The 15,351-nt window shown below is 36.5% G+C and overlaps 2 protein-coding genes across 2 annotated transcripts in view; one reads left to right on the top strand and one right to left on the bottom strand.

The window, feature by feature from the left end:
- LOC150095987 (uncharacterized) overlaps positions 1 to 10,774 on the bottom strand; it is a 340,717-nt gene extending 329,943 nt beyond the window's left edge. Inside the window, exon 1 of the mRNA XM_090409460.1 lies at positions 10,722 to 10,774. Coding sequence (XP_090265586.1) covers positions 10,722 to 10,736 — 15 coding nt within the window. The 5' untranslated portion in view covers positions 10,737 to 10,774. The remainder of the gene's footprint in view (positions 1 to 10,721) is intronic.
- Positions 10,775 to 11,055: 281 nt separating this feature from the next.
- The window catches only part of TrpRS-m (Tryptophanyl-tRNA synthetase, mitochondrial), a 155,311-nt gene continuing 151,015 nt past the window's right edge, over positions 11,056 to 15,351 (top strand). Inside the window, exon 1 of the mRNA XM_090409148.1 lies at positions 11,056 to 11,190. Within this exon, the coding sequence (XP_090265274.1) occupies positions 11,056 to 11,190 (135 nt within the window). The remainder of the gene's footprint in view (positions 11,191 to 15,351) is intronic.

The raw sequence follows: 15,351 nt of genomic DNA, 5'->3' as shown, positions 1-15,351 counted from the left end.
CCGGACACACAGATAGGCCTATAGTTCGACTTGAGTTCTATCAGCTTCTTTATGAAGTGGCACAATCTTGCCCTCCTTCCACTCCTTAGAAACTTGGCCCAGTTCAAGACTTGTATTAAAAAAATATGTCAAGGCTGGCACATTCTTTCATAATATGTGGTGATATATTATCAAGTCCCACAGACTTATTAACATCTAGTTTGCTCAACTCCCATTGTGAGTGATAAAACAAGTTACTGAAGAAGCATTATGTTGCAAAAATGTGAATTTTGCACATATGCTAAAGTACGTTCAAATTTATGCTTGATGAACTAACAAATCAAAATACCTTTTAAGCAATGAACTTAAAGATGAACTGATAGCCATATAAAAGAACAACAAACATCTTATTCTGATGTTCTGCATTATCTTCAATTGAGATGAGTTAGCTGATCTTATATCAAAAAAGCAATTTCTTCATTTACTGATTCACCAAATAGCCATCTTCTTTCAGGAATGACTATTGATTTCAATGGCTAATTTACATCCTTTTTGTAATGGTAACACTAAATGCTAACTCAAAATAAAAGTAACATATTTCTACAAAAGAGATTAACATTGTCTGTAGCATATTTAATTATCTATGCACTGATAATATTAGCAAAAATTACTACCATGTTCTATTCAAATAGATCTGATACCTAGTTGAATATGTAATGCATAGTTTTCTGTCGGACATGGAGAAGGTTCTGATATATTGCAAATATCAAAACAAAGAAACGATATTATCATCATTAATATTACAAGTAAGGAAATCTACTCACTTGGTAAGGGTAGTAAAAGTGCAGCATGAGCAGCAGTTACCAAATAGAAATCTTATAGTTTTATATATATATATTGCCAGTAGAAAGAAGAATGATTATGGGAGGATGATGTTGGTCAGTGATAATGGTAGAATAATAACTACTGAGGAGGCTATAATAGTAGAGGTGTTAAATGAGCAAATTATAGACCAATCAGTATCTTAGGTATGGTGGTAAAAGTGCTAGAAAAATTGGTAAAAAAAGAGAATTCAAATTCAAAAATGGGTACATAAAAATATGATACTGTATGAGGGTCAACATGGATTTGTGAAGGATTGGTCATGTCTTAGTAATTTGCTAACTTTTTATAATAGAGTAACAGCTGAATTGGATAAAGGAAATGGGTACATGATGATTTTGCTGGAATTTGCAAAGGCATTTGACAGAATACCACACGGAACACTGTCATACAAATTAGAACAAATGGAGATGAATATGACACTGGTTAAGTGGCTGCTGGACAGATATCAAAAAGTAATTTATATCAGTAATTAATAGTTGGTCACCCAACTACTGAATTAATAAAGGTCATCCATCTAGTCATTAACTGATTGCACTGCTAGTCTCCTCATTCTAATTTTTCTTTTTTTACTATACTAATGGGAATGGGGATGCGAGTTCAATGCTGCAAAATGCAAGGTTTTAAAATTTGGGAAACAAAGATGGGATGCAGAATTTATGCATGATGAGAATATACTGTTGGAGGAAATAAGAGATCTTGGGGTGATAGTGGATAAGGATCTCAAATTTAGGGGACACATTGCCAAAATTGTGAAGACAACACAAAGACTTCTGGGAATGATGCAGAGGACACTAACTTATAGAAGTAGAGAGATTCTTGTTCCATTGTATAAGGCTTTGATTAGGCCACACATGGACTACTGTGCCCAGATTTGGTCACCTGGTTTTCAGAAGGACGAAGAGATGTTGAAAAGGATCCAGAGGCAACTGATTAAGATAGTTTCTGACCTCTGGAATGTCAAGTATGAGGAAAGATTGAGAAGGTGCAATTTTCAGGGTCTGGTGGATAGGAAGAAGAAGGGAGATATGATAGAGACTTACAAGTTAGTAAGGGGGTTGTTATAGGATCAGTGTTGAAGAAGTTCTACAGAAAACAGTGGGAGAACCAGAGGTCATCCCTGGAAACCATATAAAGAGGGTGTGAGCAGGTGAGTGAGAAGCAGGTTTTTTGCATGCAGAGTGTGAATGATTGGAATGCCTTGCCTGAGAGTGGTGTCTGCAGAGAACTTGAGTGTGTTTAAAGGGCATTATGATGAGCTGTGTGTATGATAAAAGGACCTACTGGATGAGTCTTTGACTCCATCGGGTCTTGGGTGGTAATAATAATCATGTTTTCACTTAAGCCTTATATTTCTCATGCCATTTTCTTCTCTCTCTCTACTCGCCTTCCATAACCTCTTTTTCATCTGCAATTCCTATTTGATTCCCTAGTCATCCAATTTTACTCCAAATAGCTTTATCTTTTTCAGATGAGGTATGATGCTTGTAAAGAGCAATGGAAAATAAGTCTTAACTAGCTTGCATGCACTCCTGACTCTCCTCCCTCAAATTCTATCAATTGATTGTACTGACTCCAAGGTGTTTTTTGAGTGTATTCATTGTCACCTACCTTATAATTCCATATAAATTCTCTTCTCCTTGATACTTCTACAAGTCAGGATTATGTGGTCACTCACAAACTGGTGACAGTCACAATCATATCCTCTGATGCTATGACCAAGTCCAAAACTCTTGACACTCATGTTTCTTCAATCACAAGAATTCCAATTGGTGTCTTTATTACTGTATGATCTTTTCTCTACCCAGTTTATATTGCTATAATTAAAGTCCCCTTATTAATGATTGCTCCTTTTGGCCACTCTAGTTTGTCTAAATATTTCCTATTTATCACCATCCATATTTCAAGGTATATAGCAACATACCACTGAATATCCAGTACTATCCACTTCTACCTCAGATAATATACTCTCAAAACCACTGTTGCTATTTCACCTCTGGTTCTCTACACTGATAGAAGACAATTCTTCCAATGTTATACACTATTCCATTTACCTTCTCTACCCTGCTGAAATATATGTAGGCTGTTCAATAAGTTATAAGGCTATATTTATACAGAAAACAGATTACCTTTAATCATCATCATCTACATGGTCTTTTTCGAAGTAACTACCGTGAGACGCGATGCATTTGTCCCAACATTGCGTCCACTTCTGAAAGTCCTTTTTTTGAGAGTTCTTTCAAAACTGCCTCCGCAGCTTTTACACATGCTTTGTTGCTTTCGAAATGGCAGCCTCTTAGTGGTTTCTTGAGCTGAGGAAACAGCCAGAAATCGCACGGTGCGAGATCAGGGCTGTATGGAGGGTGTGGTAAGATATCTATGTTGTTCTTCTGCAAAATGTCCACTACACAACCAGCAATATGTGGCCTTGCATTATCGTGGTGCAATAAGAAGCCATTCTTCAGCAATGGACGCTTCCTTTTGACGTGCTGTACCATTGTCCGTAAAACATCCGCATAGTACGAGCCGTTTACAGTATTCCCGGGTTCTACAGCATGTTGGTAAACAATGCCTTCATAGTCAAAAAACATTATGGTCATAACTTTATCAGCCGATTTTACAGTTTTTGCTTTCTTGGGGGTAGGCGAAGACGGATGCTTCCATTCACTGCTTTGTAGGGTCATAGTGATACAACCAAGCTTCATCTGCTGTAATGATGCGTTTTAAGAAGTTGTCGCCTTCTTGTTCCAGTCTTTCTTTCCATTCTGTGCACACATCCACTCGATGCTGCATTTGCTCCGGTGTCAAGAGTTTGGGAATCCGTCGGGCGCAAACACGTTTCAGTCCCAAATGTTCAGCCATGATTGAGTGAACACATCCCACAGAAATATTCAGGGCAACATGCAGCTGACATACTGTAATTCTGCGATCCTCCTTGATGATAATCGCTGCTATGTTGATCATTGTCTCTGTGATGGACGTTGAAGGTCTTCCCTCACGTTCAAGATCTTCCACATTTTGCCAACGAAAAACACTTACCCTCGACATTGCTTCTTCATGGAAAGCTTTGCGTATCACGTTAAAAGTGTCCAATGCTGATTTTTGCAAACACACACAAAATTTAATCGCATAACGCTGTTCCAAGGATGCTTCCATTTTGACGACTGGTCACGGCTCGTAGGCGCGCTGAAACAAGCTTGTGTTTAGTCGCGTGACACTCTGGCACATCAGCCCGTATACGCCATCTATCAACCTCTTGTTTATACAGACAGCGACATTTCTTCATTCCACAGAAATTAATATTGTGATGAGTGGTTTCGCGATGGTAAAATTAGTCTTATTACTTATTGAACAGCCCTCTTATTATACCTTCAAATTTCTATCACTGTCAGGATCACTTTCTCTGTTAAACAAGTTTTGCTGATACCAACAATCTTTGCACAGAGAGACAATCAATGACAAAATCATTGCCTTCATTCCTAATGCTCCTAACACTATCAGATTCCCATAACTATTATTACTCTCCACTGATGTCACTCTCTGCAACATAAACACTCATCTTCCAAGTCAACATCTCCACATAAGGCCATTCCTGCTTCCTTCCATCCTGTTACTCTAGTTTTTCCTGTCCTAAGACACAAATCTCTCCAATTGCCTGCATTCTTCTGTGCTAAAATGCAATCCATCCTTTGCATACAGTTCCAGTCTCTCATCAAATGCACTGAGCATAAGCATATTCCTGCCCGATCTTCCAACATGTTATCACTATCATCTTGTTTGTTCTCACTCCATTTCTCCTCCACTATGCATTACTATACTGAAACACACTATCTTCTCTCTCACACTTTTCTGCTGCACAACCCCAAACATCAGTTGCAAATCTCTTGCTGCATGATTCACAACTCAGGTCATCTGTACTATCATCTCATCCATTTTAACCTTGTTTCACTGTCATTGACACTACTGTAACTCCAGGCAAGCACTCCTCTTCTAACACTACTCTGCATACTGAATAATTGAATCTCCAAACACTGCTCTTCACAGTTTCATTCATTCTTCTCTCACTGGCACCTCAAACCTCTCTGCTTTTGCTCATTTGCTTTCCTTCCTCTCTTTCCTTATCTCTCATGTTTTCTCACCTTCTCTTTTTTCATGCCGTTCTCTCAGGCTTACTCTTGTTCTCCTAGCACTACCTAACTTCTCAGATCTCTTAATCTCTCCATTCACCTTACACAGGTCTTCCTGCCTTCCATTCTCATCAACTCTATTTCACTCTCCACACATCCAGCTTTCACCCAGCATTCACTTACACAAATCAGAGCCATCCATAAAAACATCACCCTCACCCTTGTCACACTTTTTTTTTCCCCATGTTGCTCCCACCCACAAAAGGTTATTTGTAAAGCTATAGTACATTTTGTACTATGGGTGGGATATGTATATATTTTTTTTTTATATCAATTTTATATATGCCCTGATTTATGCCCGTGAATAGACCTACACTTCACCATGCAGGCATTCTAAACTGAAATCCCATGGAATAGGATGGTTAAACCTTATTCCAGGGGTATCTTATGTCTGTAGGTGTGTTCACAGGAACAATTTGCCTGTTCTGAGGGCCGAAAAACATGTGTTTCTGGATAAAAACCTTCTACCTCTGTATGAGACCAGCTAACTCACCTTTAATTGAAAGAGACCAGATAAAGGTTCCTCACATCATGGACAGGAATCAAACCCAGTATAGATGAAGCTGTTTGGTCTTTCCGACCAAACGGCTTTATCTATACTGACTGAGCTATGGAGGTTCATGTGTGTGTATTCCTCCTCTCCCCCACAGTCTAGAAACCCTATTCTCGAGACCAAACAGAATTTTTTCAAGCCACTTCAGGCCTCCAATAAGTAAGGTGGTGATCTTACCCCAAGCAATGATACATTCATTTCACACCCAAAATCAATCATAAACATCCATGCCTGTGGCAGGATTCAGACCCACAGCCTGATGGTTGGAGAGTGAGAACGCTAACCACTTGGCCAACCTGGCTGGTGTTTAATGGCAAATCCATCAATACCTCTTTCACATCCTCCTTGTCCTTTTAAACAGGTGAATGCCACATGTTGGCATTCACCTGTTTGAAATTTATAAGTATGAGAAAACTGTATTGCTTGAATAAGAAAAAAAAAAAAAAAACATTTGCTTTCCAGAACTGATACTATAAACCTTGAATTCTGTCAGAGAATATGGAACATTTAAAATTGATATGTCATACAAATGACCAGATTACTTGTGAAAAAAAATGTTGGAAAATTCCTTTCTGTAGAAGAATGTAAAATGCACTAAGAATATCTCCAGTACACTGTTTAGTTACTTCCCACACATGGTACTGATTTGCTATAGACTTTGCACCATGTATAGGAGTGATATAAGTAAAGTTATTTCGAAAATACTTTTTACACTATAATTTCAAAGAATATTAGTCCTCTACAAATCACTCTCTTAGGTTATTACATACAACTAGAATATTCAATACGAAAACTGTGGTTTGATTTCACATGTGGCTTTGATTTGAAGAAAGTCTACAAACCGAGATAGTGCTACTGCGTATGGGACAGCCGACGCGCCTACTCGAAGACCACATAGAGTAGGTGAGAAATCAGCAATGTGGTCAGCCAAGGATGTGAAACATGTAGCCACCCTCAACATAAGATCATTATACCGACCTGGAAAATTGCAATTAGTCCGGGAAATTTAAAAAGACTGAAATGGAGTATTTTAGGTTTATCAGAGGCACATTGGTGCACAGATGGATTCATGGATTTACCAGAAGGAAGACTATACTTCTCAGGAAGAAAAGATAACATACACAGAGAAAGAGTTGCATTATTAATTGAGAAGAAACTTACACAGTCAGTAATTGAAATAAAACTAGTATCTCCTAGAATAATCACAGCCAAACTTCGAGCAAAAGAAAAAAGGTCAAACGATTAAAATAATCTAAATATATGCACCAGACAGTACCCATTCAGAGGAAGAAATGGAAAATTTCAATGAAGAACTACAACATTCCAAAAATAGAGAACTCATGATAGTGATGGGAGATTTTAATGCTAAAATAGGACAGTTCACAGCAAACAAAAAAGATGTGATGGGGAAATTTGGATACGGAGAGCTTAACAATAGAGGAGAACAATTACTCCACTTCTGTAAAGCAAACGATCTAATGATTACAAACACATTATGCTATCAATGCCCTAATAATAAATATACATGGACATTCCCAGATGGTAATATAAAGAACTGCATAAACTATACCATCATAAACAAACGATGGAAAAGATCAGTAAATAATGTACGAACGTTAAGAGGCTTTGATTTCGACACTGACCATGAAATATTAACTGCCAAAGTGAAGATAAAATTAAACAGGAAAAACAATATCAGAAAAGAAAACATCAACCTATCAAAACTAAAAGATAGCTCAAGTAGAAGTCGATTTTTAGAACAGATGTGCTTGAAATTAAAAACCTCCATCTTCCAGAACAGCGGAAAATGCTGGAAAGAAGGAAAAGAAACAGTGTTATCAACTGCAAAAGACGCTCAGTACCAAACCCGAAATAAACAAACTGTGGATAACCCAAGAAATCGTAACTACAATAGAAGAGAAAAGAGAGGCTAAGATACTTGTAAACTAACAAAACAATGAAGAGAATAGAGAAAAATACAAAGCACTAAAAAATGAAGTTGATAATCTATGCAAAAGAGCCAAAAAAAAAAAAAAAAAATGGTTAGAAGAAAAAGCTAAGAAATGTCAAGAAGCATAGCAACAAAACAACCTAAAAGTCTTCCATCTTCCATGACACTATAAGAAAAATTACAAAGGAATTCTCAACAAAAGCAGTAACAATGATAAACAACAAGATGACTGAAACCAGGAATATTGAAGATATAAGAAAAATCTGGTCAAACCATTTTAAGACCATCTTTCACCAAGGAAACAACTACAATGCCAACAATAGAAGAAAATAATGACCATCCAAAAATTTTACAAGTAGTTAGATATGCAATAAAACGGATTGATACTATCCCTACTGAACTGTGCTCATATGGAGGCAGTACATCAATAGAATATTTAACAACCCTATTCAATAAAATACTACAAACAAGAGAGATCCAGATGACTGGAGAACTGGAAAGATCATCCCAATATACAAGAAAGGAGACAAAAGAGACTGCAGAAATTACAGACCAATCAATTTACTCTCCCACACCTATAAAATATTCATAAGAATTATACAAAATAGATTAAAAAAAACACCTAAGAAGAACTGATAGGCACAGAACAAGCTGATTTCCGAGGAAACTATTCAACAATAGACCAGATTTTCATATTGCACCAACTAGCAGAGCTCAGCTAGGAAGACCATAAAGAACTATATTGTTTTGTGGACTTCAAACAAGCATTCGATAGCATCAACAGAGAAATCCTTCTTAAAATTCTACTAGAAAAGGCAATAGACAAATATATAATACAGTTTCAGATAAAATATTACTCTAAGACAAATGCAATAATTAAAAAGGACACACTCACAACAGAACCCATAGAGATCCAAAAAGGAGTAATGAAAAGATGCCCATTATCCCCATGCAACATATATCTAGATGAAGTTGTAAAGAAGGCAATAGACAACGAGCTTGGAATCAATGTCAATGATTTAAACATAAATAATATGTATGCGGATGATCTCGTCCTTATTGCAAGAACCCCAAGTGAACTACAAAAGGTTAATAAACAAGCTAAACGAAACCTGTAAAACATATGACATGACAATAGATATACAAAAGACAAAAGTGATGAAAATAGGGAGGAACAGAACTACCATCTCAGCCACCCTAAATGGAGAACAAATAGACAACTTCATATATCTTGGATCAAAACTAACAGAAACAATAGATGAACTCAAAACAATCAAACACAGAATAGCGATAGGATGGACCACCATGGGAAAATTACAGAAAATCTGGAAAACAAACAAGATATCTAAACAAGCCAAAATCAAATTATATGAAGCAATAATTATACCAACAGTCATCTATGGAGCAGAAGCATGGACAGTTAAGAAAAGAGAGGAGTAAAAACTGCTGGCATTTGAAATGAAATGCTTAAGAAAAATAAATAGAACAAGTTGGATAGAAAAGAAAAACAGCGCAGTCAGACAAGAATTATTGTATAAAAAGACAATAGAAAAAATTAGAAAACAACAACTGAGATGGTTTGGCCACACTGTATGCATGGATGCAGACAGGCTTCCTAACGACCTAATCAATACTTTTCCAACTGAAAAAAGAAGACCAAGAATTACCTGGCTGAAATTAATAAAGAACATTTCAGGATGCAGAACATATAAGGAACTTTTTAGAACAGCAAGGAATAGAGAAGACTGGAAGATCCAGCTCAAGAGGAGACTCAACCCGTCTTAGACAGAAGAGAAGAAGATGCTTTCTTAAAAATAAAAACTCGGTAAATCAGAGAACAAACCATACATTCAGCCTGACTAATGCAATGGAAGCTTCTGAACAGAATATGGCTATCATTCCAAACACTTCAATAATGCAATCCACATAGACCCCCCCCCCCTCTTAAAAGGTAAGGTCAACAACATGGTAGTGATGTTGCTCTTGCAGCAACTGAGATCTGAGAAATGTTCATCCTATCCTATCCTATTCCCTCAGCCATATGGCTGGTGGGGGTAGCTATATGCTACCATACTAGGGAGATGATTATGAGCAACGTGGTTTCCCATTGTCTTCCTTGCTGTATTTTATGACAGATGAAAAAAAATCTTCACCTCCGTATGAGACCAGTTAACTCACCTTTAGTCGAAAGAAACCAGATAAAGGTTCCTCACGTCACAGATGGGAACGAACCCAGGTCTTTCCAACCAAAGGGCTTCCTATACTGACCGAGCTATGGAGGCTCCCAAATGTTCATAAGAAAAATATATTGGCACATATTTTAATATATGTTCCACCCACTACTAAGACAATATAACAATCATTACACAAGACATTATATAATGTCTTGTGAGGAATTTGAACTAATTTAGAAAAAGGAGATTATTTAAAGTTGGCAATAAAATAACAAAATGATGAAAACATTTAAAAATGTGACATGAGGGCAATAACAACGATTAAGAAAATTTCGGTGTTTTCCTAGACTGGATAAATTAGTTATACTGAAAAAACGGTATATCATGAAATGCATGAATATGGTTGCTCGTCAATAGTAATTATTAAATTACTGTTTGAGCTCAAAGAAGAATCATACATCACTTAATGTTTCAAATAATTCAAAAGTATATAAAAAAATGGATCCTCGATTTAAATATGTATAACAAACTATTAACTTATCTATAACGATTAGCGAAATAATCGTTGTTACTCTTATTACTTTATTGTAACAACGATTATTTCTCTAATAACGTAACCTCAGTTAAGTGTTAAAGATTTCCAATATTTGTAAATCAAAAAGTGTTGCACACTGTAATTGCATGACAACCCCAGTTCTATGACATCGCTTCATAAAAACAGAAAATATGGCTGTCAACCGTATGCTGATGGTTAGTTACTGTTAATAACCTAACAACCAAGACAGCAAACAAAGTTTCCTTAAACAATTTATTTCAGATGCCAATACTATCTGCACAAAAACCGATAACCAAACTTTTCTTCCCTTTCATATTAGTGCTATTTGTTTGCATCATTATTTGCTGAAAGCAACTAGCTAAAGTGGTGCCAGATATCAGACTTTAAAAATTGCTATTTATAAATATTGCACTAGATCTTTTCGGAAATTTTGACTTACTTCAGACTGTTTCATGCCAACTATTTTCTCAACCTCATATATGTCATCCCCTTGCAATAAAGGTTGATCCATAACAATGTCCACATCCACTTTGGTCTGCAGCACGTACAAACCTAAGCCTGACTTTACAGCTGGGTCTTCTCCAGCCGAAGGTAGCGATATCTACCTTGCTCCAGCCGTTCAGCTTAGCTGTCACTCCTCCGGGGACTTAGCTCCTCCTATTAAATCGTATGGTATCACTTGTAATATACGAAGCTTGTAGATATGTCAGCAGTTTGACACTCTTGGACCCAAAGTTATCCGACAAAAGAGGGCAGTTCGTTGGTTGCTGAACATGGCAGCTTACATAGAGAACTTTGTGGTTTGTTTGTATAAATATAAATTGTACCTTGATATTAGATTATTTAGGAGTCACACAAGAAATGTGCGTTATATATATACTCACCCCCTAGCCTTAAACAAAAGTGATGTAAGTATCTATAAAGAACACACATTGCTTAAACTTGTGGACGTGATAATATTATATTTACTACACACAACTTTCGACAATGCGCACAACTTTGAATTCATTGGTAAGGTTTGCATTTATAACACTTATAAATTCACATTCATTAGTCATCAGCACATGGGGATATATTGGAGTTCGTAGAGGTGTCACGTAATATTTTGAGATTGTTTAATAATCAGCATTGCTAGCTGGCGGTACAGAGCCCCGCATCTTTTGTTGGCAGAAACTTTTCCAGAACACTAATAGCCAAGAATGAGCATACTACAAATACATTTTGTGATTAAACGTGTGGAGAGGCTTATGTGTTCACAGTACATGTTATTTATTTTTCGCGGCATTGATGACAACATGATAAGAAAATAATATTTATTAACTTATTTGCTGATATTTCGCTGGTATTATATCCAGTGGAAAAAACTCAAGAAAGATAAAACACCAGGGTTCAATCAAATACCAAGTGAACTACTCACAACCCTGGGGCCTAATGGAACTGAAATATCTTTAGACTATGCAACAGAATTTAGGAAACGGCTATCTGGCCAGAAGATTGGGTAAGATCTATATTCATACTATTACACAAGAAAGGAAATAATGATTGCAACAACTATAGGACCATTGCACTGATTTCACATGCAAGCAAAATTCTGCTATATGTGATTAAACAAAGACTGAAAAACTATATTGAACTACAAATACCAAATGAACAGGTCTGGTGGAGGTATGCAAACGTAAGGCAGCTAATAGAAAAAACCTACGAGTTTAATATCTCCATGTATCTCTGTTTTGTGGACTATACCCAGGCATTTGATTGTGTCAAATGGGAGATACTCCCAATTGACACAGCAAATGTCTGAACAAAATGGGAATTCCAAAATACCTAATCAGCTTAATAAAACAATTATATGACAGGAACTCAGCAGTGAAGATAGGCTAAAATATCTCATAATGGTTTAAGATAGACGAAGGGATTAGGCAGGGATATATCCTATCTCCCAACCTGTTCAACTTCTATAGTGAATTCATAAGAAAAGCTCTTGATGGATGGAATGGTGATATCTCAATTGCAGGTAAGAAGATAAACTCAGGTACACAGATGATACTATGCCTATAGCCAGTAATGAAAGAGAACTGATGTCACTTATTGGGAGAGCATTAAATATGGACTTAAAATTAACAGAAATAAGACCAAGTATATGACGATAGGAAAAGAAGAAACATTTACTCAGAACATCAACATAGAAAAAGTTGAACAGTTCATATATCTTGGAGCCCTGATAGATAATAAAGGCAGTTATCATTCAGAAATAAAAAGAAGAATTGCAATGGGAAAGAATGCTGTGACACAACTAAAGAAGATACGGAAAGATAGAAATATCTCTAACACTACTAAATATAAACTAGTGAATACCCTTGTTTTCTCAATCATTCTCTATGGTGCAGAATCACGGACACTTGATAAGAGAAACAAAGACACTTGACAGCTTTGAAATATGGTGCTGGAGAAGGATGTTGAATGTCTCATGAATGGATAAAAGAACCAATGTCAGTATTCTCAAGTTAAACATCAAAAAGAGACTGAGTGAGACAGTCAGAAAGAATATATTTCAGTATTTTGGTCATATATCATGACGAGATGGTGATAACATCGAGAAGAAAATAATATGAGGGAAATGCAGGAATGGAAGAGCAAGATGGATAGATCAAATCCAAAGGATCTGAAGACTTTCCTTGGAAGAAGCAACTGCCATGATCAAGAGATAGAAGTAGATGGAGAAACTTTGCCAAGGTCATGAGTCAAGTCCTCATGCCTGAGGACTCGACTCATGAGGAGATCGATGAAGAAGCATCTTCAGAGCACAAAAACATTTTGCCACAGTACACGAAACAACAATTTGGTATAATAGTGGGACTAGTTTTAAAAAAATTGTAATGGACAACAAGTCATTTTAAGATCTAATTTTAATTAGATCTTAAAATGACTGTCTCCCAGATTTTTGGTAAATTTATACAGCCATACTTGATGAGGTTTGGAATATTTTTTAAAGCTTCTGTTGATTCCAAAAACAATCTCTCTGACTTTTGACTTCTGTGTAGCACTTTTGTTTTTTTTCCAATTGATCCTGTGTGAAGTGGTATCCAAGGCATGGTCTGCTAGACCCGACTTGCCGTAACGAAAGTGACAGATGTATTTTTGATGTCCATAGTAAGCCCAGTCAAAAGAACAGGGCACTTCATAAACTTGATGCGATACAGAAGATAGTTTGGCCTTACATGAACAAATGAGAGTTGCCAATTTGACATAAGGTTTAAATACAGTGCATAGCAGATATTTATTGAGCACTCTAGATATCTTTTCAGATGTGCCTGAATGTGTGGGATGGTATGTTTTGCTGTGGGTGTGGTAGGCATTGAAGAGGATTTCTGGGGAGGATTTAGTCCTATGGAGATTATAGCCATTTGCTAAGAAGGTGTAATGTGAATGAGTTCAGCAGTAAAAGCATTGTCATTGTACAAATAGCTCTAGCTCTGTGAGTTAGTGATTTTAGGATACCACTGTTTTTGTGCTCTGAAGATGCTGGATATAATAATAGCGAAATATCAGCAAATAAGTTAATAAATAATATTTTCTTATTCTGTGTTGTCATCAATACCGTGAAAAATAAATAACATTTTGCGATTAAAAGAGGAATATCAGTTAGCCCACAAAGTGTGACTATGCAAATGAACAAATTCAATGAAGAAGGTTGTAGTTATGAGTAAACATGGATAATTGTGTAGAATAGAATATTCCAGGAAAATTGACTTTTCATGCCTTCATAATTTCCTTTTGTCCTGTATGTTGCATAGTCCTGTACCAGTTGCATATAGCTTATCTATTTAATTCCAATTAATGACCCAGCTGTGCTGTTTTGTTAGTATACCAATGATTTAAAAAAAAAAAAAAATTCATAACTAAATCATTGCTGAATACTGTAGCTACTCTTTTCTTTTCATGATCACTGTTGCCTGAATATAACATTTTATAGCTATGATTTAGTGCTATTTCATCTGTATTAAAATCAACTTTGTCTGGGCAGCACCAATTTTGTTGACATAGTATTCTGTGATTCTACTACTAGTTCCGTTACTTTTCATTTGATACTACTCCTGTTGATAGCGACTCTTTTCAGTTCCGCTGAGAATGAGCATTCTGGCAGTTGTCTTTTTACTGTTCACCGTGGTTCCTCTGATAAATACAGCAGTGGACCTCGTTTAACTGGGAAACACTTCAGCCGCCATGAAATTTTATCATATTGGACCATCGTATTGTTTCTAGTTTAAGCAGATACAGAATACAATTCTTTTTGGCTGAAAGAATGAGAAGCTGATGAGTCAGGTCTGGAGCTTTGGTTGGTTCTCTACCTTCTATAGACTATTTGCAGGGCTTCTTTCAGTTTTAAAGTTTAACCTTTAAGTGATTCTTGATATATCAACAGATGAAAGGTCTGAACTTTATAACTGGAAGGAGGCCCTCCACATGGCCTGTAAGGAAAGCATTCTCCTCTTCTGGCAAAAGATATATATATTATTAACAGCTGTCTCCATGGAGTCCAAAAGCTCATCTCAGAAGGTCCATAAACATCATTCACATATATGGTATGGCACAAAAAAAAAAAAACAGTTCGATACCCATTTACTCCATAACATGCATCATTGTAGTCATTCAGTACTGTTTTTTTTTGTGCCATACTGTACTTATCATACCTCCCACAATGCAACCAAACTTTCACCATTGGAGTAAGAAACTAACCGTTATTAACACAGTGCCTATCATATCTCTATTTAAACTGATTTTCTGCAAAGAACTGACACCTACCTCAAGCAACCCATTCCACTCATTCACCACCCTTGTAGAAAAAAAAATCTAGATCTCACATTCTTGCTAACTGAAACTTTACTCAAATTCCAATGATGTCCTCTTGTTCTATCACCACCTACCATATACTAAAAAAGTACCTCTATTCTATGAAACCCTTTTATTATTATTACGTGACACCTCCTGGGAGTCCAAAGACTCATCAAGGGAGGGCCCACCACTCAGTTCACCAACATCATCATCTACACCAGCGCTATCCACTGCAG

The sequence above is a fragment of the Typopeltis vanoorti genome, chromosome 19 (genome assembly GCF_054136105.1).
Source record: "Typopeltis vanoorti isolate ZY-2024b chromosome 19, IOZ_Tvanoo_1.0, whole genome shotgun sequence".
Lineage (NCBI taxonomy): Eukaryota > Metazoa > Arthropoda > Arachnida > Uropygi > Thelyphonidae > Typopeltis > Typopeltis vanoorti.
The sequence above is the reverse complement of the archived record's forward strand: the minus strand, read 5'-3'. Positions and strand labels throughout refer to the sequence as shown.